Below are 26,844 nucleotides of genomic sequence, written 5' to 3'. Positions count from 1 at the left end.
ACACACAGTAGTATAGTGTAATAGTTATGACCTTGAGCAACCCCCTTCTGTTCAAGTTGAACAGTAGAAGTCAGTCAGTATTGGATGGCTTCCAGACCAGTTGGTGTGAATTATGTGTAAACCCTCAGGAAATGTGTGTGGGGGGCTGAATTGAACTGTGTGTGTGTGTGTGTGTGTGTGTGTGTGTGTGTGTGTGTGTGTGTGTGTGTGTGTGTCATAACCTTGTGTTTCACAAGCCTATTCTGAAACCCATTGCTACTTCTGTACTTACTGTACATCCTGTACGGTCACGGCAGGTGTCAAAGGGAAAAGCACTCTGGTCTGCTCCAACGAAGACGAAGGCAGAGGTCACAACACAACGACATACAACATCATGACCTGCAAGTGAGTAAGTAGTCTGTTTATGCAATGTTCTCTCATGGCCCTGACATCCATAATTGAATTAAAGTAAGACAATCTAATAATGCATGCATAGCTTATGTAGAAACAATAAATGCTCTGAAGTGAATTAAAAAATAATTAACAAAATAAAAGAAACAGAAAAAGGATACAATATACACAAAAAAAGGCTATTTGTATCTGTCTTGTTTGGGGGTCCATAAAGATTGTTGAGAAGCACTGTAATATCTATACGTGTGGTTGTGAGGGTTAAAGAGCTAGTAGTTTTGTTTACCCATTTTAGAGTTTTTAAAACAGACTGTCAAATATGGGTGTATGTCACCAGTGATTTAGAGAGAAAAAAACATCTAGTAAACTCTAAACTGTAATTTTCCTATAATATTCAATTTTCTAACAAATATAATGATTTTGATCACAGAACAATGAACAAGAACTCTGTGTCCACTAACGAGGAGATTCGTCAGGGGGAATTCCTCACCAGTGTCAACGGGAAGTACAAGGCTATCTTCCAGGTGAGATATAGAATTATATTAAGATGTAATTAACAGATTAAAAGTGTTGAAAAAGGAAGATGAACTTGCACATGTTTAATAAATGAGCAATAAATATTTCCATTTTAATTTGAGAGAATGACATTAACTGTAAATTATCAGAAACTGGAGGTATATACTTAGCCCGCCCTCCCCCCAACAAATCCTACTACACTTTGAACTAAAGCCTAATTCATACTCCGTAGTATGATGGTACAAGTGATTCTCAGGCTAGTCGTTACCGTCGCACAATGTAGTAACTATCCAGTCCTATTCAAAAAATGTCTTATTTTTTAAATCTCATTTTCTACTATAAAGACATGCCTAAAATAGGGACACCAGGGGGAAAGTGGTTAAGTTTGAAATATACTCATACAAAGCACTTGTCCTTAACCCACAGACTGATAGTAACTTGGTCATCTATGAAGACAAGCAGCCTGACCAGAAGCCTACCTGGCAGACAGACACAGCTCATAGCCTTGGGATACGCATGGTTATGCAAGAGGACATGAATCTGGTGATGTACACAGCAGACAGCAGGGCCGTTTGGACCACTGAGAAGAAAGCTGGTGAACGATCCCAAAGGATGCGGCTGACTCTCACTGACCAAGGTCATCTGGAGGTCGACAAGGATGGGCTGAACATCTGGACCTCTGCCACTTCAAAAGGCTTCAAATTGTCATAAGTCACAAAAAGTATACAAAATGAATTCCCTTGTATTTGTAAATGCTTTTCCATTATACAAATTGAAATAAAAGAATTGCATTCAATTATAATTATCGACTCCAAAGACGAGTTAAGAAGCTTTTATTTTTTGGCTAACACGAACTGTCCAGGATATGGGGTTGGTCAGACTTGGGCTGGCCCTCTGACTTTGCCTGGGTTTTGGGAAAGGGGTAGGCTGGGTGCTGCCCACACTTGGACCACACTTGCACACAGGGCGTCACAAGGGGGGGAAAGTGGGACTGAGTTACTAGGGCCCAAGGTGGAGGATCCTTAATTATTTTATACTTTGGCTATTGAAAAATAGCAGATATACAAGCTCACAGCGCGGCTCTGAGTGCCGTGCTGCGAGCTTGTAGATCTGCTATATATTTTTTTAAGTCGTGAAAATGTGTACGATTTTTTGAATATGTATTTTTTAATCGAACATTTGTAACTCAAATTTTGCTTCTGGGGGGTCCCTGGAACGAAATATTTTGCGATGGGGTCTGTGGCCAAATACATATCATTTTGGGGGTCCTTCACATGAAAAGGTTTGGGCACCACTGACTAAAAAAAAAAAAAAATTTAAAATGGATTTGAAATGTTCAAAGTCTTTCAAATTTTCACGATTTTTCAAAAATAGCAGAACTACAAGCTTGCAGCGAGTGCCGCGCTGTGAGCTTGTATATCTGCTATTTTTTAAATATTTCCCTCTTGTATTATTCAACAGATAATAAATAATAACAATAAACAAATTATTAACTGTAATGTAACTAAAGCACACAATGAAAGGAACCAACTCAAGCTAAACTTTCCCAAAATGTGCAAAATCATTTGAAATTACATTTAATAGGACAAAATATTGCATGATTTAGAATGTCTCGTGTAAAAACAAGAAAACCAAGAGTGAATGTTTGAGCTTTTATTTTTTGTAAACCCCACCCATGCTGTAAATTCCCACAACTACCAGCTCCTTTACACTTTTTCCACACACAACTCTTTAGATCAGGGGTCTTCAACGTTTTCCAAGGACCCCTAAGTTGAGTGAGAGATGAAGTAGGGACCCCCACAACCTTTTCATAGATTCCATATACTGTAGTTTCATTGTTTGACAGCACAATCAGCAGTGTATTTTGGATTCATGTAAATTTGTGTTTTCAGATATTTAACCACTTGAACCGTCAATACTTTATAAACTTGACCTTTCACTCTGTACTTAGTCTGCTCTTTTTCCCCTCTACACCAAACCTCTTTGACGAAAAATAGCCGATCTACAAGCTCACAACGCCTCGCAGCGTGAGGCGTTGTAAGCTTGTAGATGTGCTATTTTTGGCCAAAGTTCTCAGAATATGGACACTAGGGTTCAAGTGGTTAATATAAAAAAAAACTGCAATAAGCTACTGTTGTAAATTGTAAATTAACCTGCAATCAAATCTTATAATGGAACAGGGAACAAAAAGATTTTGAGAGAAATTAAATAAACCCACAGCTGACTAGAGGTTATACTATCTATTAAGTTAAAATACACCACACACACAATGCAATTACCAGTACACACACACTCACTATGAAAAGGTAGTAGACCAGTTATATCAACATTCAACATGCAGAGAGGGCCCTCTGCTGGAGATTATTTGCAGTTAGAAAAGTGTATCTCAACAAGTGGGTTAGGGCTCAGGAGGGTTGCAGGGGTTCCCCAGCAAAATTAGCTAATATATACAGTAGCATCAAAATCAGTTTAACTACTTTAACCCCATATATGGTACATTGGCTATTTATATTTATTCATATTTTAACACAAATATTTTAAACAAGGTTTATTTTCACTCTTCTATATACACAACTGAATTAAGCAACGCATGAATGATGAACTGTACATTTTACATAATAAATTGAGCATCACAATTCCTCAACTACAAAACAGTGTCTCCACACCAGAATAGCCACATCAAAACCCATTAACCTACTGACTCATTTTATTTTGCACCTCTTGAAACACATAATGGGGAGCTTTGCGATAGATTTCCGCTACACAGTCCTCAAGTTTTTTAACGGCTCCCTTCACCTGTTGGATGCCGTCCTGGAACCTCCCCGTTCCATCCTTGGTCATCTTGGTGGTCTCTTCCATCCACTTCACAATGCCATCCAGCAGCTCCTGTGTCTCCTTCTGCTCCTCCAGCTCCGCCAGTAGGGCCCGTCTGGCACACACCTCTGCCTCATAGGCCCTATGGAGCTCTGCAATGGAGGACTCCAGCCTCAGCACCTCCTGGATGGAATCAAGGTAAATAGGAGGTAAAGACACCAATGTCATAGCAATTCCAACCGGTAGATTGGTCGCACCATGGTTGCCAAACTGTTAGAATGCACTGGAGTCAGTGGAAGACTGTAGAGCAGCCTGGGAGCAGCTCACGAATAAACACCATTTCTGAGACCTTTATAACATACTCAGCTCGGAGACAGAAACGATTATTATTTACTGTTATTATTATTATTTATTTACCGGTATGTACTGTACACATCGAAAAGCAAGTGATTGTTCTTTTATATTCCTGAACAGATTATATGACAACGGTCTCAGTCGTTCATAAATAGTGTTTTTTCCAGGTTTGTTCATGAGCTGATCTAGCCGCCACCATTCACTGCCACGTATTTCATCGCACTTCTAGTGCAAGTTTTGGAACCCATGGGGAGCGTCCATGGGAGCATCATGGACGCATAAAAGGTCACGTGTTTCCCTTCCTTCAGAAAGAGCTTCCTTGGGTGGAATAGGACCAAAGTCAAATCACATATCAGATTTCGTTACGCAAATATGACCCAAAAGGACAGATACGGACACAAACACTCACAGAAATTGTGAATTAATAGAAGTATACCTCCTTCGGTGTCAACATGGAGTTGATGCGGGCATTATAATTTTCTTGCAGGTTATTTATGCAATAATTATATATGTGCGTGCAGTGTATATTGTCTTGCTCATGTATGTTATTCTAAATGACACAGCACATATCCTGATGTTACAGTTGACATTTATACAATGTGTATTGTCCCTGGGTGTGTAGCATTGTTCCGAGTTCCCATTAGTCCTACGGTACCTAAGCCCAACCCTAACCACCGTCGGACTAATGGGGCGGGAAAATATCGAAATAATGCCAATGTGCCCACTGCCTACACACAAGAAACTAATGTTATACATTTATTAGATGTAAATACTATTTACACCAACCAATTGTTGCTGGGGTTCATTGTCTGTGGTTGTAGGGAGGTACACAACAGTCTAGAGAATTAAGACGGACACACCTTTTGAACACAGACCTTATGTTATGCATAGGGGTGGGCGATATGGAAAAATACAATATCACGATATCTTCCCAAGCTGTATCACGAATCACGATACACGATTCTTTTTTCAAGTTGGTTTTTATGGATATTTTTCAAGTTACTTGACAAAAACTAGACTCTCTGGGTTGCTTTTGGGAGGTCTAAATTGAACGTTAAAGTATGAACTGTAACTCTGACAGTATACAAATGAAACCAAATGGACCCGTAACCCTTACGGGTCCATTTGGTTTCATTTGTATACTGTCAGAGTTAAGTGGAGGCCTTGACATTTTAAATTTTGATCTTTTACAAGGCTCCCTCAATGGACCAATCCCCAATCACATACACACCCATTGTAACTGTTACAATGGGTGTATATGTGATTGGGGATTGGTCCATTGTATCACGATATATACGATACCTCTGAAAAGGCATATCGTGGAGACATTGTATCGTCTCAACGATAATTATCACCATATCGCCCTCCCCTAGTTACAGTATGCATCAGCAGAATGGTGGCTTCTTGGATCAAAATACCATCCAAGGGAGTTCTCAGTTTGCCACAGACAAAAGAGGCCATTAAAATATTGTATATACACAACATGACATGAGTTTAGAGCATGCTTTACATCATGGTGCAGTTATCGGCAGCATGCCATGTTTTTACCCCGCTGTAGCTCTTAACCGGAAAACAAATTCAAAATCAGCCTAGGGTTTCATCCCCTTATATCAGTGGCTTTCCTCAGTGGTCCTTGAGGGGGTTCCAGGTGGTCCCCAGCTAAATGATGGGAGTTGGTAACCAAATGGTCCCCTATAGCCTAGATCAGGGGTCCTCAAATACAACTCTTGAAAATTATATATATATATATATATAAGCATATATATATATATATATATATATATATATATATATATATATATATATATATATATATCCCTTTCATACATTATTTTACATTGGCTAATGTTTTTTTTAGTAGTTTGTTGATGCAGTAATGGTCTTTTTCTGTTTCTTTCTTTATTAAAAGGGTGTTAAGTCCTTAATTATGACTTTACTTTCATCTGGCCTGGGGACTCCTCCAAAATCATTTGGGGTCCTCTTTCAGCCCACAAGTTGACTCACTTGACTAAAGAGTAACAACCCGTTGAAGGGAGAACAGAATGTAATAAATCAAGGTGGAGCAGAGATATTTATTTTACGAAAATTATTTGTTTGCGCTAGTGTTTGTTTCTTTTAGCAAACTGGGATAATCTTCGAATGATTTATGCTTGTGTCGCAACGTGAATATCGTTTCTGAAAACAAGGTGTCGCGTGGACGATGCGTGGAGAGAGCCTCCCCACTCCGAGTAATGCGTGTGGCTCGCTTTGCTGCATGGCTCGCTGGCTGCATATCCATGGAGAAAGAGAGGCAGCCAGCTGTGGCTGCAGTGTGGCACCTCGCGAAAACTCTCTGCAGAGAAGATTATAATCCTCATCCTGCAAATGTATTCACGTTGATGTTGTGCTTGTGCGCGAATGAAACCCACTGATTTATAACTAGTTTACAGCCTGCAGCTAATCGCTGCTGCTGCGTGCTGCCGCTTCGAAAACTTCCGCACTCCGCAGTGAAATGAACAGAGGCGGTGGTAACAGCTTATCAGCGCGTCATTGTCATAGAGATGACAACCCATAATAGTTTATGCCCCGGCATCAGCCAATCAGCGTGCCGTTCTCTCTCTCTCTCGCACACAGACTTCAGAGCGCATGCAATGAAATGAATGAATACAAGGAGAAGTGGAAACAAAACGTGGAGTTTTTTTTTATTTTTTTATAATTCGTCCTGGGTCCGGTCGGCGGTGCCTCGCGGTCCGGACGTGGACCGCGGTCCGCCTATTGAGGACCCCTGGCCTAGATCTTTAACTCTTGAGAGCATAAAATATTTGGTTTCATTTTACACTCTCAAGAGTTAAATTATTGTTTAATATCTACATTACTTAATTTACAAGAATTCTACACAATTAGAAGAAGAATTACAGAATGTAGAAGAATTGTTATTTTGATCGTTTGCCAAATGCAGAATAAATAATGGACCTTGACATGAAAAGGGTTGAAAAACACTGCCTTATATCAACTGTGTGGTCGTCCAACCTTACCTGTACGTCTTGAGGGTACTTTCTGTGTTGCTGGTCTTCAGGCAACAGCACATTGGGTGGTATTGTAAAGCAGTTATTCACCAGCAGCGTCTTCATCCTATCCGCCAGACGCTGAAATCGTTTTTCGAGGATCTGCTGAAGCTTCTGGCTGCACTCCCTCGCCCTGCGCACCTCCTCGCCTTCTGCTTCAGTGTTTTTGGTCTGTCTCACAAACACCTTCAGTGGTGGGAAAAGTACTCAAATGTTTTGATTGATTGATTATTTTATTAGACAAAAATGTACAAGTAGCCAATATATAATAGAAATGTAGTATAGTACAAGTACAGTTAAACACCCTGCCTAAAAGGAACATCCCAAATAAGACCTTTTACAGTCTTTTTTACGTTGGAAGTCCTTGGTATTTAATTCATGGACATAACAAATAGCAAGCAAAGAAAACATTCAATAATATCGGAGGATGGGGGAAACAAGGAAGTAGGGCTGCTAAGGTGTGTGTGGGGTGGGTGCTCACTTCTTGCCTGTCTATGGGAGAAGTGATAACTAACTCCTTCTCTGGCCTCCTGAAAGGTGAGTTTTCAGGGTAGTTTTGAAGGATGACAGCGAGCTACATGTTTTAAAGGAGGTAGTCAAGGAATTCCACACCTGGGTGGCAGTGTTTTAGAAGGAGAATTTACCCATATTCGTCTTGGGTATGGGTTTGTGTGTTATCAGAACATTGTGTGCGCTCCAACTGCAATGTAGAAATACTGTAAAAGTACAGATTTCAAAATGTACTTAAAACAAGTACATAGAATTATTGGTATAAAAATATAGAGCCTACTTATAGTACCATAAGTAGAAAGTACTCATTGTGCAGAATGTCCCATTCCACAAGTTTTCAAATGTGTAAAAATTGTAGATCGGCTATTTTCTAAATATTTGGCCAAAATTAATATAGTGGTTAATGTATGTTTTGTAATAATAATACAAAAATACAAAGTAGCTAATAATTAAAGTTTTCATGAAATTGTAGAGGAGTAAAACAATGTTTGCCTCTGAGATGTAGTGGAGTAGAAGTAAAATAAAAGTGTACGGTACTTGAGTAAATGTACTTAGTTACTTTACACCACTGCAGTGAGTGCACACACCTTCTCCACGACCAGCAGGATCTCGTACAGACTCTCCTGGAAGGCCCCATAGATCCTGAGCAGGCATGTGTCCGGGGTGTAGCGGAAGAACTGTGCCTCGTACAGCTTAGCGTCGTCCGCGGCCAGAGAAACAGCCCTGGTCTCCTTGTTTTGGACTTTACGGCCAGCAGCAGCAGCCATCTCAGCAGCAACCTCCCGTGTTGTTGTTTCCCGCGCCATGTTGAATCTGCTTCAGCGCGCCAAAGTGAAGCATGACGTCATGACGTCGCGTGACTCGCGTACGTACGCCACGAACGCCCACCCCTCCCTTCTTCTTTCTAAACGCAAAATGTTGTTTCTTTCTGATATGAATAAAAATGTTTTATATCATTTCTTCTTCTTTCGTGTATCGTTGTCCTTGATGAAATTGTTTTTTTTTGCCAAATTTAATGTACACAAATCAAAACTTACACATCATAACCATTTGTCGTCTTTGAAAATATAATGGTATTAAACAGTACATTTTAATGTCAAAAAATAAGAAAGGTGCAAAAGCTATCCAACATTAGATTGTTTAATGTTTTATCCTATAAAATCACCATTGCCTCTGATATTGTGTTGTCTGCCCTCGTCGTATGAAAATAGACGATTTACAAGTTTGTAGATACATATAATAATAAAGAAAAAAAAATGTTGAACAATTTTCAAAAATAGTGATGCCAGGTTGAAAGTGGTTCAATGCTTGTTATTTCCTCTGTTTGTATGTTTTCTTAATATTATCAATAAAGATCTGCTTTAAAAAAATCGTGGTAGATCTACAAGCTTACAACTCGTCGTGGATGCGACGCGATGTGAGCTTGAAGATCTGCTATCCTCGTCGCGCGAGACGAACATACCAAGACAGATATATCAAGACATGCTGTCTCCGGTTTACTCACACTCACAGTTGTCGTGAACTGAAGTAGGTTGACACCTTCTTAGGAGGCAGGAAGCAGGTTGTAGTCAATGTGAAAGATTGCACACAGCTTGAATCAGAACTTTAGCCCCACCCACGGTCAGCCTCTGAACTAAAAACTGGACCCGATCGTCACAACACAAGCCACACAATATTTCCAACAGTTTCATATTTTCATAGAGACAAATCAAGAGAAAATCAACTTTATTATCGATCGATTATTTCTCTGTCCCAGCAACACACTCTCGCGGCCAGTCGCGGGATCTAGACTAGCATCACTTCCCTTCAGATGCCGGTGTGGGTTAAAGATCCACTCGCTCTGCCTTTTCTGCGCCCTAGTGCATGCCCGAGCATGACCTAGAGCAGTGGTTAATATTTGACCCTGACGAGCACTAACGGTAGAGGCATAACATTTTTGTTAAAATAGCCGATCTACATGCATCTGCTATTTTCACAAGTTCTGCCTTTAATATTTGACAATAGGGCCTATGTTTACATTTTCATAATAGAGGTATTAAAGGGGTCTTAAAAGTCCTTAATTGTCACTTTAAATGTACAAATACCATCTATACACTTAAACTGTATGTTGATTTGTTTACTGTGCACATTAGGTTCATCATCGGGGACCCCCCCAAAATAATTTGGGGACCCCCCCTGCCCCTGGGTGTCCCGACCATAGGTCCCGACCCACAGGTTGAGAATGGGGGCTTTTAAGCCGTGACATCATTTTGTAGGCAGAGGAGAATCTGCCCCCAGAGCATTTTCTGTCCCTCGCTATTTCAAAAAACAACGACTAAAAAATAACGACTAAAGTATAATTCTAACACTTTCCTTTCAACAACAAAGAGAAGAAAAATGTGTAAATAGTAAAAATAGTAAAAAGATTCACGGAAACTGGGGGCAGAAATTCTCCTCTGCCTACAAAATGATGTCATACTTAACAGCCCCTAGACCATTTGGATGTGTGTGTAGCATGTTGCCTCTGGTGTGCAGCGTATCTTCCTATATTAAAAATCTTTGATCGAGCGTCACACGTCACACACACTTCCTCCTTCTCGTTGGAACTTGGAAGCTCCGTGTTGAATGCTGGTTGAATGATCTCGGCTTTCACACGTGCAAATTATTTCTAGGTAATAATATCCCACGCAGGAACTACCTGTCTATGTACTCTGGGCCGGTTTGTTACATCGGTAAAGTAACGGCCTGGGCCGTTATATTGACGTATTTTTATTTATTTATTTAATGATAACATTGTGAACCGCGCACGCGCTTTTTATTTTTTGCATGAGGGGAGGGAGGGAACCACTTGGAACTTTAGCCTGCCGGGTTAGCTTTTCCAAGCTAACGCTTGTTGGTGGTAGTTAGCTAGTCACTGTCTGCTGCGTTCACTTTGTTGATGTGTCGCTAACACGCAGCAGCGCTAAAGCAAAGCAAGGCTAACGAGACGCAGTCCATTGTCAAACAACACTGAGGCTACAAAGGGTGATTATTTGTACTTAAGTTGCTCACCGGTGTCGCGCAAAACTAAGTACATAAGGGGGGCTTTTTAGGTAACGTTTAGCGTGGAAGAATTAAGAAAGGTGGGCTGCTGCATGGTGTTGTGCCTCTTTGTGGAAATATAAGAGAAAAAGTCCAACGTTCTTTTCTTTTTTTGTCACCTCCTCCTCCCCGCCAGGTTGAAAGCCATAGAAGCCGGGGACCACCATGGGGGCATATCTGTCGCAGCCCAACACGGCCAAAACATCTGCCGACGGCGGCAACAGCAGCATGAGCTACGGCTACTCTGCCATGCAGGGCTGGAGGGTCTCCATGGAGGTGAATGAATGAGCTGATCATCTAAACTTGTAGTGGTTTTCAACCTTTTTCATATCAAGGACCGTTATTTGAGCCACGGACCACCGTTTGATGGGGTCAGACCCAAGACGTGTCCACAATTCCATGCTGTATTGATGTGGTACCTGTACCATGAGAGACAACAGGCAAATGTTCAAATTAACAATTCTTCTATATTCTCTAATTCGACTAATTGTATAGACTTCAATCAATTAATGCAGATGTTTAACAATACAACAAGAAAATGTGAATCTTGAGACCATTTGGTTTCATTTTTTTTACGCTCTCGAGAGTTGAAGATCTATAAGGTTCCATTTGGTTACCAACTCTCCATCATTTTGCTGGGCATCACCTGGAACCCCCTCAAGGATCACTGGTGGTCCCCAGACCATTGGTTGAAAACCACTGATCTATAAAGTGACTCATGAAACATCGCCGCAGTGTTTATTGTGCTCAAGTTACCGTTACAACACGATGATTAAATGTACACTTCTTTTTTTCTTCTTTTTTTTTCTTGTGAGGAGTGATGCATGTTGCTTAATTTGTAATTCTCATAACAGGATAATAACTGCATGCCATTGCTTACAGTGGGAGGCGATTTCCAAAGATGTAACCAAAGGCATTTTTAGACACATGTCTGCTGTAACACGAGGCTCATGAGCAGTTATTTAACATTACTGTTATATTTGGTTACAGCTTAACTTGTCTGTATGTTAAAGATCACATATTTGTTTGTCCAACAGGATGCTCATAACTGTATCCCTGAGCTTGATGACGAGACTGCTATGTTTTCTGTGTATGATGGCCATGGAGGTAAAATAGCCACACATGCACATGTCTTGTGTTATTGTACTTCAAAATGTTCCATTAACTGCATTCTAAAAGTTGTTCAACTAAACCTAACACTAACCCTGGTCTCTGACGTAACCATTTCCAATATAAATATTATAAAATATTATAAATATTTTATGATATTACACAATGTCAATTATGGGGTTTAATCAGAAGGCCTATATTTATTATCCAACATATACACAGCACAGGTCCACACACATCAGAGAAATACAAATTCACATGTACTGGGGGTCGACTACTACAACTTTTGTTTCTGTCCTCTAAAGGCGAGGAGGTGGCTTTGTACTGTTCCAAGTACCTTCCTGACATCATCAAGGAGCAGATGGCCTACAAGGACGGCAAACTGCAAAAGGTGAAATACCATGGAAGCTAAGCCACTGTGTGATGTTTCTGAGTTTGACACGGGTGTCCGTTTTCCTTCCACACATGTGCTTGCATGTTTGAGGTGGCTGTGTAGGGTTAGGAATCGGAGGAACCAGATCCAATATTGAGTAACCGGAATCGGTTCCATCACATTTGGAACAGTTTCCGGGAACTGTTTTATCACACTGTCTGAGGTATGTGGACTTAATGTCTACCATAATTATAATACCGGTAGTTCTCAAACGCTTTAACTTCAAGGACCCCCATAACTCAGAGTGTACAAATTTGGTTCCATTTGGAACCCACTATAGGAATTGGACCGTTAAGAGGAGATGGAAAGGTGTGTTACGTGTGTAGTTGTAGCATGCCATGGTTACTGCTTCTATGGGTCTGTCAGCTGTCTGTATATACAGTATATGTATGTTTATCTCTGTTTATTTTATTTTCAGGCTCTGGAGGACGCCTTCCTTTGCATCGATAGCAGAATGACCACAGAGGAAGTGATCAAAGAGCTGGTCCTGATTGCTGGGCGACCCACTGAAGAGCCAGCCAATGAGAAGGTGGCAGAGGAGGACGACTGTGAGTGGACCCCATACAGTAGCCTGTGTCGCTGAGTGTAGACAATGATAATCGTTATTGGTCAAATTTTGTTTATATAGAGCTGCCAAAGAATATTACATATTCGATCAAAATCAAATAATACAAATCTGGCGCAGTTTTCACGAGACTCTGGGCGCATGTAACGTTAAAACAGCGGCTGTTCTGGCAAGGCTGAAGTCTCCCCTCAAAGCGACGGTGCCTTGTGCAAATGTGAGCCGATCTACAAGTCCACAATGCGTTGCTCATGCGACCAACGTGTTGTGGGCTTGTTGCGACCGTAGGTCGCATTTACTACCAAAACCTCCACAGGCTGTCCGTGGGTGAGTGAGTGAGTCAGTCACACTTTTGCCCTGCTCATATCTCCACAACCGTTGCCCCCATCCATGCCAAATTTTGCACACACACTCCTTGACTGCCAAACTACAACCTCCAAGGACCCCCGGAGCCCCAGGGACCCCCAGGTCCCTGGGGGACCCCCAGATGTAAAAAATGACCAAATGTGGTCACACGTCACACTTTTTCCCTGCTCATATCTCCGCAACCGTTGACCCGATCCATGCCAGATTTTGCACACACACTCCTTGCCTGCCAAACGACAACCTCCAAGGACCCCCGGAGTCCCAGGGACCCCCAGGTCCCTGGGGGACCCCCAGATGTAAAAAATGACCAAATGTGCAAAAATGACCACCCCAACGGGGCTGCTCGTGGGGAATTCCCGGGGACCACCGACTCCTGGTGCTCCAGAACGGATGCAAAAGTGGTGGCGCCCCCAGTGGAGGACCCCCTGCCACTGCAGCGCACATAAAATGCCGTAACTCGGGCTAGGAGCGTCCGGGAGAGCCGGGGCCGGTACCTATTCGTCCGCCAAGGCAACGCGGAGACCCCACCCCTCATTTCTCACATGGCCCTATTCTAGCGCCACCTTCAGGCCGATTTTTAAAACACATTTTTGGACACTGCTCCTACAGTTTTTGCCCTAAAATCACGAATATCACTACACAGCATGTCTACACTCATGTCATCAACATGGATCAGGAAGATTTTGGAAAAACACATTTTAGCCCTATTTGTGGAGATAAGCCACCTACGGTCGCTTATCTCCCGATTAGGGAGTCTTACTGGTAGATTATCTGTGGTTTGCCACGCGAGTGACGCGACACCGCTATGCAACGAAGAATAAACCAACTGATGCAATGGCACTGCTGCCTGCAACTTCTCACCGACCACAGACACAGAGTAGACACACACAGTGCCTCACTGTATACCAAGCAACTTGCAGTTGCTTGGTATTGGAAAGCACACTCGTGTAATCACACAATGTAACTTTAATTGATTCAAAATGCTAACAGGTCAAGCCAAACCGGTCGATTCATTTGGTAGTGAAGGCAGACTGTTTACAACGAGTCAATCACCGTAAACACAATAAGTATGAAACATTAATTTGATCTCGCAAGAGTGCATTTCTCAGCACCCGCTGCCGGCGCATAGGTTATAGAGAACAAAATAGACTGCTGTTTGAATTAAGTTTGACTGCATTGAAGTCTGCAACCAATATTATATATTAAAAATAATATACAGTTGAACTTTGGTTCGAATCCACGTGGTGTTTTAAAAGAAGTATACAAATGTAATTTTTGGCCAATTCTGGCAGCACTATTACTATCTCATCTCATGCATGGGTGTCAAAAACTGCTGCATTTTAATAGTCATCAACTACTTATTTAACTAAGGACCATGTTCATATGGTATGGAGAACAGATTCATGTACAGACAGTATACAATACAATAACAATATATACGTACAGACGTAGCAAAATGCATGGACAAAAATATAGTACGTACCCAAAACACAGTATGCAGTTATGAACAGAGGAAAAACGTTTTCCCGAAAAGCACAGAGTTTATAAATGACTATTGGCTAATCAGGTTGCAGTAATAGAATTAATTATACATAGATGGGTGAGTTATATAGTACTAGGCAGATGCTCTAATGCTAACATTCTTGCACTCAAACAAAACAAACGTATCCTTTATATATGCCAGTAACCTTTGGAATTCTGAAACAATCTGAAGGTAGTTGGAATAGCTAGACTGGGCTCAAGTCACTTTGCAGATTGCTGATCCCGTCTGGGTCTAGAGCCAATACGGAAACGGTACATGTTAATTGTGTGTGTGCAAATTACCAATGTGGAAAGCGGGCTCTAGACCAGATCAGACTGGTCAATTTGAACGAAAGCTTTCACCATGTGGAAAGCCTGGTGACACAAGATTAGAAATGGCAGAGTCTGCGACTGGCACTGATAGGCTGTTTATAAATGAGCCGTGATCTGATTGGCCTAAACCCCCAGCTAGCTTGTCTGAGCTGGCGATGTGGTTTGACTGCTGTAACAACGCGACTGCAGTGATGGCGGGATTTATTTATTTCTCTCTCTTTATGCATTTCTGCTGCTTCGCCTTCAAGGCCCCACCCTGACTGTAAAGTGTTAGTCACGCATGACAACTAGAAATTGTCAAACGTCAGCAACTAACTACCCCAGCTGCATATGGGCTGTAGATGCAATGCCACTGTGTTATTACGGCACTGCACTGTGCTGATGAAACCACAGATAAACGATTAGTCTACAACGATGCACGCCGTGCCCGTGTCGCCTATGCCTAGTGGATTGAGAGACAATTCTGTGAAACCTCTACCATCCAACACCCATATGATATCAAGTTTGGACAGAAGAAATCATTCAATAAAACTTTAACACATTAATGTTTGTTGGCAACACGACAGACTAAAGTCAAAAGGCTCAACACGTGACAACACACAAACAACATCCTAATTCATTTTAATGAGGATTAAACTTTTCAGTTCTTTTCATCTTCAGGAAGAACTAAGATAGTAATAATCCTAAAACCACAACATGTCAAACATTACACCTTTCTGACTCTCGACCTTCCTTCCCTCTGCAGTGGACACGGAGGAAGCTGCGTTGCTTCATGAGGAGGCCACCATGACAATCGAGGAACTGTTGGTGCGCTACGGCCAGAACCTCAATGCTGTCAAACACGCTGCTGCAGCCAGGTAATTCAGAGCCTGTCTCAATAAACTGCTATGACAAGTGATGGTTATTTTTGGAAAACATAACATGCAGCCTGTCCCTGTACTGTGCTATATTTACAGTGGGGTGTCATCTGTTGGAAAATGGTTGCCTCGCTACTGGCTTTGTTTACATAATTATTTTTGGGATCTAATGGTTTACGTCTATCTGGAGGGCAGACATTTTAAGAATTTGTATTATTATTATGTTTAATCCAAGAAGGATTTGGACACTGATCACATCTGCTGCTGTTGAGCAGGCTCTGTTAGTGCTACTAAATCCCATTGCTTTCTCCTAGTGCGGCTGCCAAGAAGGCCTCCTGCCCTCACCCGGAAGCCGCAGGGGACATAGGAGGAGGGGGAGACGAGAAGAAACCAGGGCTGAATGGAGAAGTGGAGGAAGAGAGCAATGGGAAGGTGAAGGAAGGAGGGAGGGGATGCTCCAAGTTAAGAGCCTGCCGCAGAACTGCATCTGCTGGCAGTGGAGACTCCTCCTCAGGTAGGCTGTTCAATAGAAACCTGGTATCTGTTAAACTGAAAGACAGCCCTGTTTTCATGTTTATATAACCTGCTTTGTCATTTGAACACTGGACAACGTCGGTGGAATCAGGTCAGGACATTGTCCGTTGAGCATAAAGTCTGTTGAAAAAGAATTGGCTCCCTTCTGTAGTAACTCTGAGGACCACCTGTTGACGACCCCTGCTATAGAGGTTTACATTTTCATGTTCGGTAGAAACCTTTTGAACTGATATGACATGGAGATAATTCAGGTTTAAGAAACCAATGCTTTAGACCCTCATAGCCAGACGATCATAAATCGCTGATCTTTGGTGATGTGGAAATCCAGTGACTAAACGGGCTAAAACAGTGTGTGGAAATAATTCAATGCAAAACAACTTCAGGTTGGTCCTTCATCTTTGGACGGTGTCAAATTAAATGCAGATCTCCTCAGTAGACTTTGATTGTTTTGGTTACCCGAAACTACTAACGCGTTGGCTTTATTTTTTAGACTACAAGGTTCCAGCTTGTTATAAACCCTATTATAGTGTTAACACCTTTTCCTTTCTCCAAAATATGTCCATCTCATGCTTCTCCAGGGGGAGCTGCTGCTCCAGAGAGCTCCAGCGACGGGGCAAAGGCTGGCAAGGCGGAGGGAGACGCAGGTCCAGGTCCCTCCTGCTCCTCCTCCAAGCCTCTGGCAGATGACAAGTCCAGGTTCTTCGATGATAGTGAGGAGTCCGAGGAAGGAGAGGAGGAAGAGGGCAGTGATGAAGAGGTGAGGGTAGGAGTCTAGCAGAGGGATAGCATTTCTGTAGTTTCCTTTTTATTATATTTGTGTCAGCAAATGGTTTAGCCAAGGTACAGCAGGAACAAATGCTGTCTCTCATGTCACTTTGGGTAGTGCATTTGAATCCCCCCTTTCTTATAAATATCCATTCAGTTTCTACTTTCTCATGTGCTGTCTGGTGATTGAAACGGAACAACGTCAGACATTTTCTTGATCCATTTTTTCCTCCAGTTCAAGTTTCTATTGTCTCAATGTTGATAAGACTTAATTTTGTTCTTCATTTTGCTCAACATCACCAAGCTTGGAATCCTGTCTCGAGCAGTACACCAGAAGGACCTGGCTAAGTGTATGTTTTTGAGCGGTGGTCACAACGCTCCTATACGTGGCCGTGTGTGTGGGTCTGTCTCCGTCTGTGTCTGTATGTAGCCTAAACTTCGGCGCGTAACTAGTGCCGCACCATTTACGCCACTCGCGCAATATATACATCAAAATGTGCGGCTCGGCCGGGAATGGTGTGCTATTACCTTTCGTTCCGATCCGCCTTACCATGCCGACGTAATCGGCAAAAAACGACGCTTAATTGTCCCCATTGACTTATAATGGGACAATGCAAGAAATCACTTTCAAGTATTTTTCTCTCGTAAACCATAGGAGCTACAGTTTCAAACCTCGGAGAGGAGATTCATAATGATTTTAAGAATGAATCGAAAAATAATTACATCACTCGGCCTCATGGTGGCGCTATAACGGCCCACTTTACGTTTTGCCCCGTAACTCTTGAACCGTAGATCGGAAAATTAAAATTCTTTTTTCCCTGGATTCCTTGGGTCAAGACGTATCTCCCCATATAGGCCATTTGCGCCAGGATAGATTTTCCGCCATCTTGAATTTTCTCCAAAACACACTTTTTGCTCCTTTTCCTACATATTTTCTTCAAATGTCACAAAAATCGGTACACATGATCTATGAGGTGGGTAAACCACCGCTCAGTTCACACGGGTGTGATTTTGTCATCAGGACGGCAGTGAGGAAGAGGAGGGTGATAGTAGTGACTTGGAGGAGGATACAGAAGAGGGTGAGGAAGACTCGGAGGATGAAGAAGAAATGTGCCTACCCGGGATGGACGGCAAGGAGGAGGTATGTCTGAGGGAGGGAGCAGTTACATGCGGGAGATTGTTTTTTGCAGGTCCGAGTGTGTCAAAAAAGCAACTGGGTTAAGGCAGCAGAAGCTTGTGATTGGCTGCGCGGAGGTGCCGAAAGTCTGGGAGACAGAGATACACCTAAACTAAACCTAACCTTAGCCTCAGTAAAACTAACGCTGGTGAATGCTAACCTGCCGACGATGGTGAATGCTAACCTGCCGACGCTGGTGAATGTTAAACTGGTTGGACCAACGGTGCTAACCCAGTTGTTTTTTTGATACACTCGGACTGAAAGACCTGCAAAATATACTCTCCCAGTTATATGCATGGTCTGCCATTCATAACTCGGGTTCTCGTGGTCATGACAATGGTGGAATATTTTTAAATTGGAAAAACTGTTTTCCAGGCCTGGAAAAGGTTTGGAATTAATCAAATGTTTTGGAAAATGTTTGGAAATGTTTTGGCTATTGATTTTGCTCATAAAAACACAAGTAACTAGTCCTGTGCCACACAAGCTGCGTGAGTGTGTCTAATGTATACAGGATGTCGCTTGACAAAAAAAAATTTAGATCTAATTTAGAAGCTTGTACATTTAAACAGTAGATCTGTTCTTGTTGTTACGAGATGCCTTTGCGTCTTGGGGCATTCACACCTGTTTAATTGGTCTGGTCTCATTGCACCATATGATTGTTATAGGTCTGGAAATGGGCTAAAATACTTTTAGAAAAGTTTAGAAAATGAGTTGGTAAAAGTGTGTGTGAACCCTGATAACTCAAGTGTAGATTGGTGAAATCCAGAAAGCATTATTGCTTTCACGTAGAGGTCTTGGGGTCTTTTATGGAACGAGAGAGACACCATTCTTATGTGTCCTATAATAATGTGTGCAATATTACACAAGAGGGTGTGCATTATCACGGTCATTTGCACGCCAGCCTTACTGCAGGAACGAGCCGAAGGCGAGTTCCGTAGGCAGGGCTGAAATTGTAATTAAGATATTCGATAGGAATTTGTAATCTTTTAATGTCTCATTTAGCTACTATGTCCCTGAACTTAACATGAAAACTGCTAGCATAGCTGCCTAGCATAGTGTGGGGAGAGGGAGAGCTTCAGCTCTTTCTCAAACCAGCACAGCTGAAATCTTTGTTTGATTAGACAGTGCAGTAGTGCTCATTAATTGCCGGTTAACAAAGTACGGCATATAGGGTTTATAAGTGGTTAACCTCTCTTCTGTGTGTGTGTGTGTGTGTGTGTGTGTGTGTGTGTGTGTGTGTGTGTGTGTGTGTGTGTGTGTGTGTGTGTGTGTGTGTGTGTGTGTGTGTGTGTGTGTGTGTGTGTGTGTGTGTGTGTGTGTGTGTGTGTGTGTGTGTGTGTGTGTGTGTGTAGCCTGGTTCAGACAGTGGCACCACAGCAGTAGTTGCCCTTATGCGAGGGAAGCAGCTGATTGTGGCAAACGCTGGAGACTCTCGCTGTGTGGTGTCTGAGCGAGGTAAGACCACACTGCTTTGCACTAACGGTTAACCTTCCAAAAATTGTGCTGAGAAAAATAACGGTCGCTGTGGACTTTCAATAAGTCGTGGCATTTAAACATGCTAAAGGTGCTCATATGGTGGTATGAGTGAGCATTTAACATCATAATTATAATTCTGCTCTACTTAAAGGAGTCATCCAGACCAAAACACATATAGGGTTAAATCTGTCTTTTATCATACCCCTTTATACCTGCTTTAGTCGATTTTTTTCATAGCTGCCCCTTTTGCTAGATTTCGGCTGCCCCTGTTGCTAGATTTTGCGGGCCCTCTCATAACTAACAGAGTGTATAGCCTTTATACTAGTGCGGTTATTTCTTCAGCTTCAAAGTTAGTATTTTTTTATTGGATTGTGTTTACACAACGTCCTGAGACCAACCAAACCGCTGTTTTGACCTCACAGGCACCCTTACTTGTCAAACGGCTTCTGCTCTGCACCAGAGCAGGGAGAGGAGAGGCTAGAAAGAGAGGGGAGGGAGGGGTCGGTTTGACAAGTAAGGGTGCCTGTGAGGTCAAAACAGCGGTTTGGTTGGTCTCAGGACGTTGTGTAAACACAATCCAATAAAAAAATACTAACTTTGAAGCTGAAGAAATAACCGCACTAGTATAAAGGCTATACACTGTTAGTTATGAGAGGGCCCACGAAATCTAGCAACAGGGGCTGCCGAAATCTAGCAACAGGGGCAGCTATGAAAAAATCACACCCGTGTGAACTGAGCGGTGGTTTTACCCCCCCCCCCTTCCCCCCTGTGTGTGTGTGTGTGTGTGTGTGTGTGTGTGTGCGCGCGTGTGTGCCTGGCCTGGCCTGAAAACAGCGCCCCTCCCTTAACGTGTGGTCAGAAAAGGTACTACACCACAGGCTTGAGGCTACATACAGACCCACCCACGCACCCACATACAAACAAACAAACAAACAAACATACCTACACACACGGCCACGCTATGGAGACGGTGTGACCACCGCTCAAAAAATGGAATAAAGCAGGTATAAAGGGGTATGATAAAAGACAGATTTAACCCTATATGTGTTTTGGTCTGGATGACTCCTTTAATGTCTCTCCTTCCATTAATTATTTTTTATTTTTGCACATCGAAAAGCAAGTAATTAGAGAAGAAAAACTCTAACATGTCTTCTTTTATATTCCAGAACAGATTATATGACAAAGGTCTGTAGTGTTTGTTCATGAGCTGATCTAGCCGGCTCCATTTACTGCCATGTATTTCATCGCACTTCCGGTGAGAGTTTTGGCACCCATGGTGAGAGTCATGGCCGGCCAATTGCGCATCTCACGTGTTTCCCTTCCTCCTAAATATTCCTTGGTTCGACCCACCCTGGCCACAATAGGCGATGTAAATGGCATGAACCTGCCGTTTCAGCCTATGGTCGTAACCAGGCTTTTCTCTTGGCAGATGAGTAAGCCTGGCTACGCGAGGCTCGGTTCCACCCCGGAACAACTCCATTTTGCTGTGACTTCCTCTACTTCCTGTTTACTTCCTATGTAAACAAAACATAACTGCAACTATCTCATGAATGCCTGAACGCATTTCCACGCAGATTTATTTGTGAACGGATTTCCACGCAGATTTATTTGTTTGACAGCTGTGAACAGCTTCACCTTTTTTAAATTTTCAGTTTTGTGGGGCAGAAATGTAGCCCAAGGAATGTTTTTTGTGCAAAACATGCTTGCAATGGATTCGGAGTGATTTGACCCCTCAAATGCTACTTAAAGCAGATTTCCTTCTTTTTAAAATATTTTTCTTTTCCTGTATAGTGAAGTCAATGGGACAGTGAACATACAAATGGCCATAACTTTTTTTCCCCCCCGCAATGTTTCCGGCAGAGCAGGCCTCTCATTCTGTGGACCTTAATGACCAAACTAATAGATGAAACAGAAATAAAAAGTACGGCATGACAGGTTCAACCCTATTCCTTGAGCTTTTGGGCCTGTGGGTCCCTGACTACTGGGTCATGAGATGATCATAAACACATTGTGTGACTGTTCCTGTAGGCAAGGCAGTTGACATGTCATATGACCACAAGCCTGAAGATGAGCTGGAGCTGGCTCGCATCAAGAATGCTGGAGGGAAGGTTACAATGGATGGACGGGTCAATGGTGGACTAAACCTCTCCAGGGCTATTGGTATGTCTGCAATATTCATCAGATTCTTGCAGTTTTATTTCATTTTATAATCATTTCAGATGGGTCATTGTAGAGGAAAGCCCTTTGCACAGGCGTGTTTATCCGCACGAAAAAACTCATCACTCCTTTTATGACTCCTTTTGGCATCCGCAGCCGATTCCGCACAGCATTGCACACCAAATCCAATGCGTTTTATTCATGCAACAAACGGGGAAAAAAAACGCAACTGCCCTGTGTGCAAAGGGCTTAATGGTTGTCAAAGTGGATTCCAGGGACTCTGGTTCCTTTAGGGGGATCTAAGTTGACCCCTAAGTCTGTAACATTTGATTCCGTTTGTAGACTGTCAGAGTTGAAGGGAGACCTTGAAATGTAAAAGTTTGAGAACTAGTCATATAGAGAGACAAGACTGAGATGTAGTTAACCTCTTTCCTTCTTTCAAGATGACCAGTGTCTTTTAAGAAGGTTGAGCATTTCTCTTGTTCTGTCCATCATGCAGGTGACCACTTCTATAAGAGAAACAAGGCACTGCCCCCAGAGGAGCAGATGATCTCATCGATGCCAGACATCAAAGTACTGACACTCCACGAGGACCATGACTTCATGGTCATTGCCTGCGATGGCATCTGGTGAGTAGCACACAGCCACATGGCTGGCAGCGTTGGTGGATAGCAATTTGTCTCGCCAATGGATTAATGAGTTAAAATCGATTAATGACTTTCAAATCTGGCACGTGACGTCTTTACATTTAATGCAACTTAAAAGAAGGTTAAGTTCTTGTTCAAAGCGAACATTGAAACATTCCAAGTCTGTATGGAATAGAAATGACATAAAAATCTTTAAAAAAGTAAAATTAAATTAGCAGCTATTGTATAAGCAACTTGAGCATCACAAATACAGCTTTTGAAGTGACAGAACGCACGAGAGAGTGGACGATGTAGGCTGGTTGGAATGAAAATGCAAAGGTTATGACATTGATGTCTTTGTCATGCTGAAGTGTTTCAGAAGTCTGAAAAAACTCAATGTTCACCCTGTCTGTCTGTTTTCTCTGTCTGGTTACAGGAACGTGTTAAGTAGCCAGGAGGTGGTGGACTTCATCAGTGAGAGGATCAAACCAGACCACAGTGGCAATCCCAGAGCCCTCTCGTCCATAGTGGAAGAGGTGAGGCACCCCGTGTTATAGAGCAGGCACGGGACTGGGCCATTTCCGTGGTCAAAAGCCCCAGAATCTCCCATGATCAAGAGGCTTACCTGGCACTTGAAATTATAGTTGTACTTTTATTATTTATTCAGTATGATGCAATGTTTGGGATTCTTTTAATAGAATATTGGTGACAGTTTGCGCTAGGAAAAGTTGGTGCCGGTCAACGTGTCCTAGAATGCTTTTGTTTTCTGGACAAAACAAGGTAAAATCCAAGACGTATTTTTGCACTGCTTCTAACTTCCTTGTTCCTATTGTGCTGCCCCTGTGAGGGCCACACCAGAGAGGAAAACAAGGTCACTAAGAATGTAGGAAAAGTTGCCAAGTCAACTGTAAATGTTTACTTCCAATGATTTTACATTTAGTCAACGCAGTTACAAATAAACCTGTCAGTTGACTTGTGTTATTTACCCTCTTCGATGCACTGATCAAATGTCAACCTAAGGCTAATGTATACTTTGTCGCACATTTAGTATAAACATTTTCTGCTTAAATAATACACCTTTTTCAGTAAACCATGTTTTGACTTTAGTTGGAAATTAAGCCTCCAGCATAACCTTGTTGGCTTATTGGACACAGCAAAAATATTTATTGTTGTTTTCATAATTAAATGTATGAGCTTTTTTTTCTTCTTTTTTTTTATAAAACCGATAAAATTAATTGATAGACATAATCTTGGAATCACATATGCAACATATGTTCTATCTATAGACAAAACCGCATCATATAATGAATAAATTCATAAGTACTTGGACATATTTGTTGTCATTAAAACTTAAAACGTACAGTTGTGTTTGTCTGTACATTCACACTTGGGTACTACCACCATGCCATGACCGCTTCAATCCTATATACAGTAGTTAGTTGCAGCATGGCTATTTTCGTTAAATGTTCTTAAATAATGAGGGCTAGGGTTCATGTTAGTTCTTCACCACTCTATTAAAATGGAAGAGTGTTCATTTACTGAACGTGAGATACAATATCACTCATAGGAAAGTTCTTCCTGAGCGGAATTTGCCTAACATTACATCTCGGTAGAATAAAAATGAATGCCACTCTGTATTATTTAGCCAGCCTTCATGGGGGTGGGGGACATGGGGAGATTCAATGCTGATGTATTTTGATGAAACAAAATCTAATATGCGGTCACATGGGTGTGTGTGTGTGTGTGTCATATTTCTCCTTCCCCCAACAGCTACTGGACCACTGTTTAGCCCCTGACACATCAGGAGATGGAACAGGATGTGACAACATGACCTGCATGATCGTCACCTTCCGGCCACACCCCTCCGCAGCTCCAAGCCAATCGGATGACAACAGGAAGAGGAAGCAGGAAGACGCCGAAGCGATGGAGACAGAGAAAAATGGAAATGACAACAAAAAGGCTAAATGTGACTAAAAGAAAAGAAACTGTTCCAGATTGGAGCTGTTGGCCTCGCGTTGCCCCAGAAACATCAGAGACGTGTTCATGTTAAATCTTTGCCTCTTCAGGATAAATCCACCTTAAAAAATATATAATTATCACTTATGCTGTTCTTATGAATACCGAATCAATCGAGGTTATAGACATAAATTTAAGTTAATTTCTCTTTTAGGGTGCATTTTCACTTTAGAGGCCTCATCTTTTTTCTTTTCTTTTTTTTCTTCTTTTTTTTCCTCTTTGGTATTTTTGGGAAGAAGGTGGACTCGATTTTACTTTCTGTAAAGAGAGACCTAAAAAGAGACCAGGTAGACCTGCCACCTAGGGGCTAGTATTGAACAGGCCCACTACTCATTGGCTGGTTCAATATACCAAATTGGAATGACAAAACAATCTCCATGTGTATGTAAGGAAGCTGAAAACGCTAAGAGAGACAGTGTTGCTTGCATGCTTGTAAACACATTGTGGAGACTGCTAGTCATTTGGGATTTGCTGTAACATTTACAAGGTTACAACTAAGTAATGTAACCTTAAAGGTTTTAAGTAACGTTCCAGCAATGAATGTCTCCAGTTTCTGTTTACATTTCACAAAGTGACATGCATTTCTTTAGGATACTTGGGTATGGTGTGCAACGTGCAGGTTAGTGACATCTTGCCAATTCAAAACCGCACAAGTTGGAGTAACCTCACTGTGCTTATGTCTCTTCCTCTTTCCTCCATTTTTATTTGGGTGTTCATCTTGTCAGGGACTGAGGCACAAAAGGACACCATCGAACTTTAACCCCCATTTTTTGCTGCCAATTTGCATCCCCAAATGAATGTTCAACACATGGAACACAAGATGTCTGAAGATAGAAACTGTGACAGCTAAAGGCAGTAGGTAGACGGATCTGTGTCATCATTACAGGGAAAGAGCAGAACTAACTTCGACCCAATGTTCGTGTGCAACATACAGTATGCAGTGCATCTGTGTACATTCTTGCGGACCAAGACATTGCACTCTGTTAGAATTTAACATTTATATCCAGCTATCTAACGCTGTGTCCTACACATGGTATTAAATTAAGCTGAAGGATTTTCTGCACTAGCCCTGCAGGTATAGTTTGTTGCCATTTCTTTGGTTGGTTTTCATTTAAATCACAAAAATGTGGGAGTAGGCAATTTCATACATTTAGCTCCCATCCACTCACAAGAGATTACTATTAATATGCTTCTTATTTCCTGGTTTGTGCTGTCCTGATAATTTTTCCCTTAGCCAGAGGTTAGCAGGCTACTGATTTTCCTCCCTCTATATCGGAAGATTTGACATCAAGGAGACAAGTGATGGCCTGTAAACTCGATGCCCATTCTTGTGTGATTTTGTTAAAATGTTATGTCATGAAACCACTGCCTCCCAGCCATAGCTAACCTGTCACCCAGGTCTTCTCCCTCCTTGTCTTATTTCCCCCCTCTTGTAACGATTCTTTAAAAAAAAACCTGGAAAGGGAATTCCACTCAAATATATTTGTATGTGCTCTTCTGTTTAGTCTGCGCTTTAGACATGTTTTAATAAATCGCCTTTTTTGTAAACATGTTGAACACAGTAATATAGCTTCTAGTGTGTCTCATAAGAATCTCATAAGACTTGTGACGTTATCTGGACAGTGGAAAAGGTGTACAAACAATTGTACGTTTGAGTGGAACTCACTAAGGCAGCATAACTGTTAGACAGCACCCCCCCCCCCCCCCCCCCTCAAAAAACAAAACAAAACAAACATCTTTTGTGACTGTTTCTAATGTACCGTCTCATTGCCATGCCTTCTTTTCTGTACATAGTTTTTGTTTTGTTTTTTTGTTTTCAGTACTTGTAGTTGAGAGAGAAAATGCATTTTCTTTGTAATTGTGAATTGTGACATTTTTGGTGCATACACTTTTGACACCAGTATGTAAGTACATACAAATAACATTTTTTTTAAATAATGAAACACCTGATATCTTGTGTGATTCTTTAAAGTTGTCAATTCCAGTAAATTGACCAAGCTAGCACTTAGGTTGCCTTTAAAGTAGATTTAGATTTTAGGGGGTTTGTATATAATTAAGATTATGTTGAACATTGACTACAAAGCAAGACGTATCCTAAGGCAGACAAAATCCCTGGCTTTTCCATCACCATTTATCTTCAGGGTTTTATGCATTTAAAGATGGTAGATCTGCTATATTAGCTCAAATAGGGACTAAGGTTTAATGTTGTGAATCCAGTCGGCTCGT

The 26,844-nt window shown here is 41.8% G+C and overlaps 3 protein-coding genes across 5 annotated transcripts; 2 read left to right on the top strand and 1 right to left on the bottom strand.

Annotated features, from left to right (window-relative positions):
* Nucleotides 1-821: 821 nt before the first annotated feature.
* Nucleotides 822-1,614, top strand: LOC308288613 (B-type lectin plumieribetin-like; the record flags this gene model as incomplete). The annotated part of the gene is made up of 2 exons (XM_080730084.1): nucleotides 822-911; nucleotides 1,330-1,614. The coding sequence occupies 2 exons, from the start codon at nucleotides 822-824 to the stop codon at nucleotides 1,612-1,614; spliced, it is 375 nt and encodes a 124-aa protein (XP_080586210.1).
* A 133-nt stretch (nucleotides 1,615-1,747) lies between these two features.
* Nucleotides 1,748-8,431, bottom strand: mis12 (MIS12 kinetochore complex component; the record flags this gene model as incomplete). The annotated part of the gene is made up of 4 exons (XM_080730083.1): nucleotides 1,748-1,846; nucleotides 3,667-3,900; nucleotides 7,086-7,301; nucleotides 8,213-8,431. 4 exons carry the CDS (start codon nucleotides 8,429-8,431, stop codon nucleotides 1,748-1,750), a joined length of 768 nt encoding a protein of 255 aa, XP_080586209.1.
* A 1,754-nt stretch (nucleotides 8,432-10,185) lies between these two features.
* Nucleotides 10,186-26,552, top strand: ppm1g (protein phosphatase, Mg2+/Mn2+ dependent, 1G). 3 transcript variants are annotated; one of them, XM_080729564.1, is made up of 14 exons: nucleotides 10,186-10,276; nucleotides 10,822-10,961; nucleotides 11,723-11,792; nucleotides 12,101-12,186; nucleotides 12,647-12,776; nucleotides 15,756-15,867; nucleotides 16,182-16,381; nucleotides 16,980-17,158; nucleotides 18,188-18,307; nucleotides 19,696-19,798; nucleotides 21,848-21,979; nucleotides 22,476-22,605; nucleotides 23,039-23,138; nucleotides 24,373-26,552. In XM_080729564.1, exons 2-14 carry the CDS (start codon nucleotides 10,851-10,853, stop codon nucleotides 24,574-24,576), a joined length of 1,677 nt encoding a protein of 558 aa, XP_080585690.1. In that variant the 5' UTR covers nucleotides 10,186-10,276; nucleotides 10,822-10,850; the 3' UTR covers nucleotides 24,577-26,552. The 3 variants fall into 3 exon arrangements, with proteins under 3 accessions (XP_080585690.1, XP_080585689.1, XP_080585691.1); XM_080729563.1 differs by lacking the exon at nucleotides 10,186-10,276 and adding an exon at nucleotides 10,490-10,628; XM_080729565.1 differs by lacking the exon at nucleotides 10,186-10,276 and adding an exon at nucleotides 10,635-10,696.
* Nucleotides 26,553-26,844: the final 292 nt, after the last annotated feature.

This window comes from Nannobrachium achirus, assembly GCF_963921795.1.
Source record: "Nannobrachium achirus genome assembly, chromosome: 7".
Lineage (NCBI taxonomy): Eukaryota > Metazoa > Chordata > Actinopteri > Myctophiformes > Myctophidae > Nannobrachium > Nannobrachium achirus.
The sequence above is the reverse complement of the archived record's forward strand: the minus strand, read 5'-3'. Positions and strand labels throughout refer to the sequence as shown.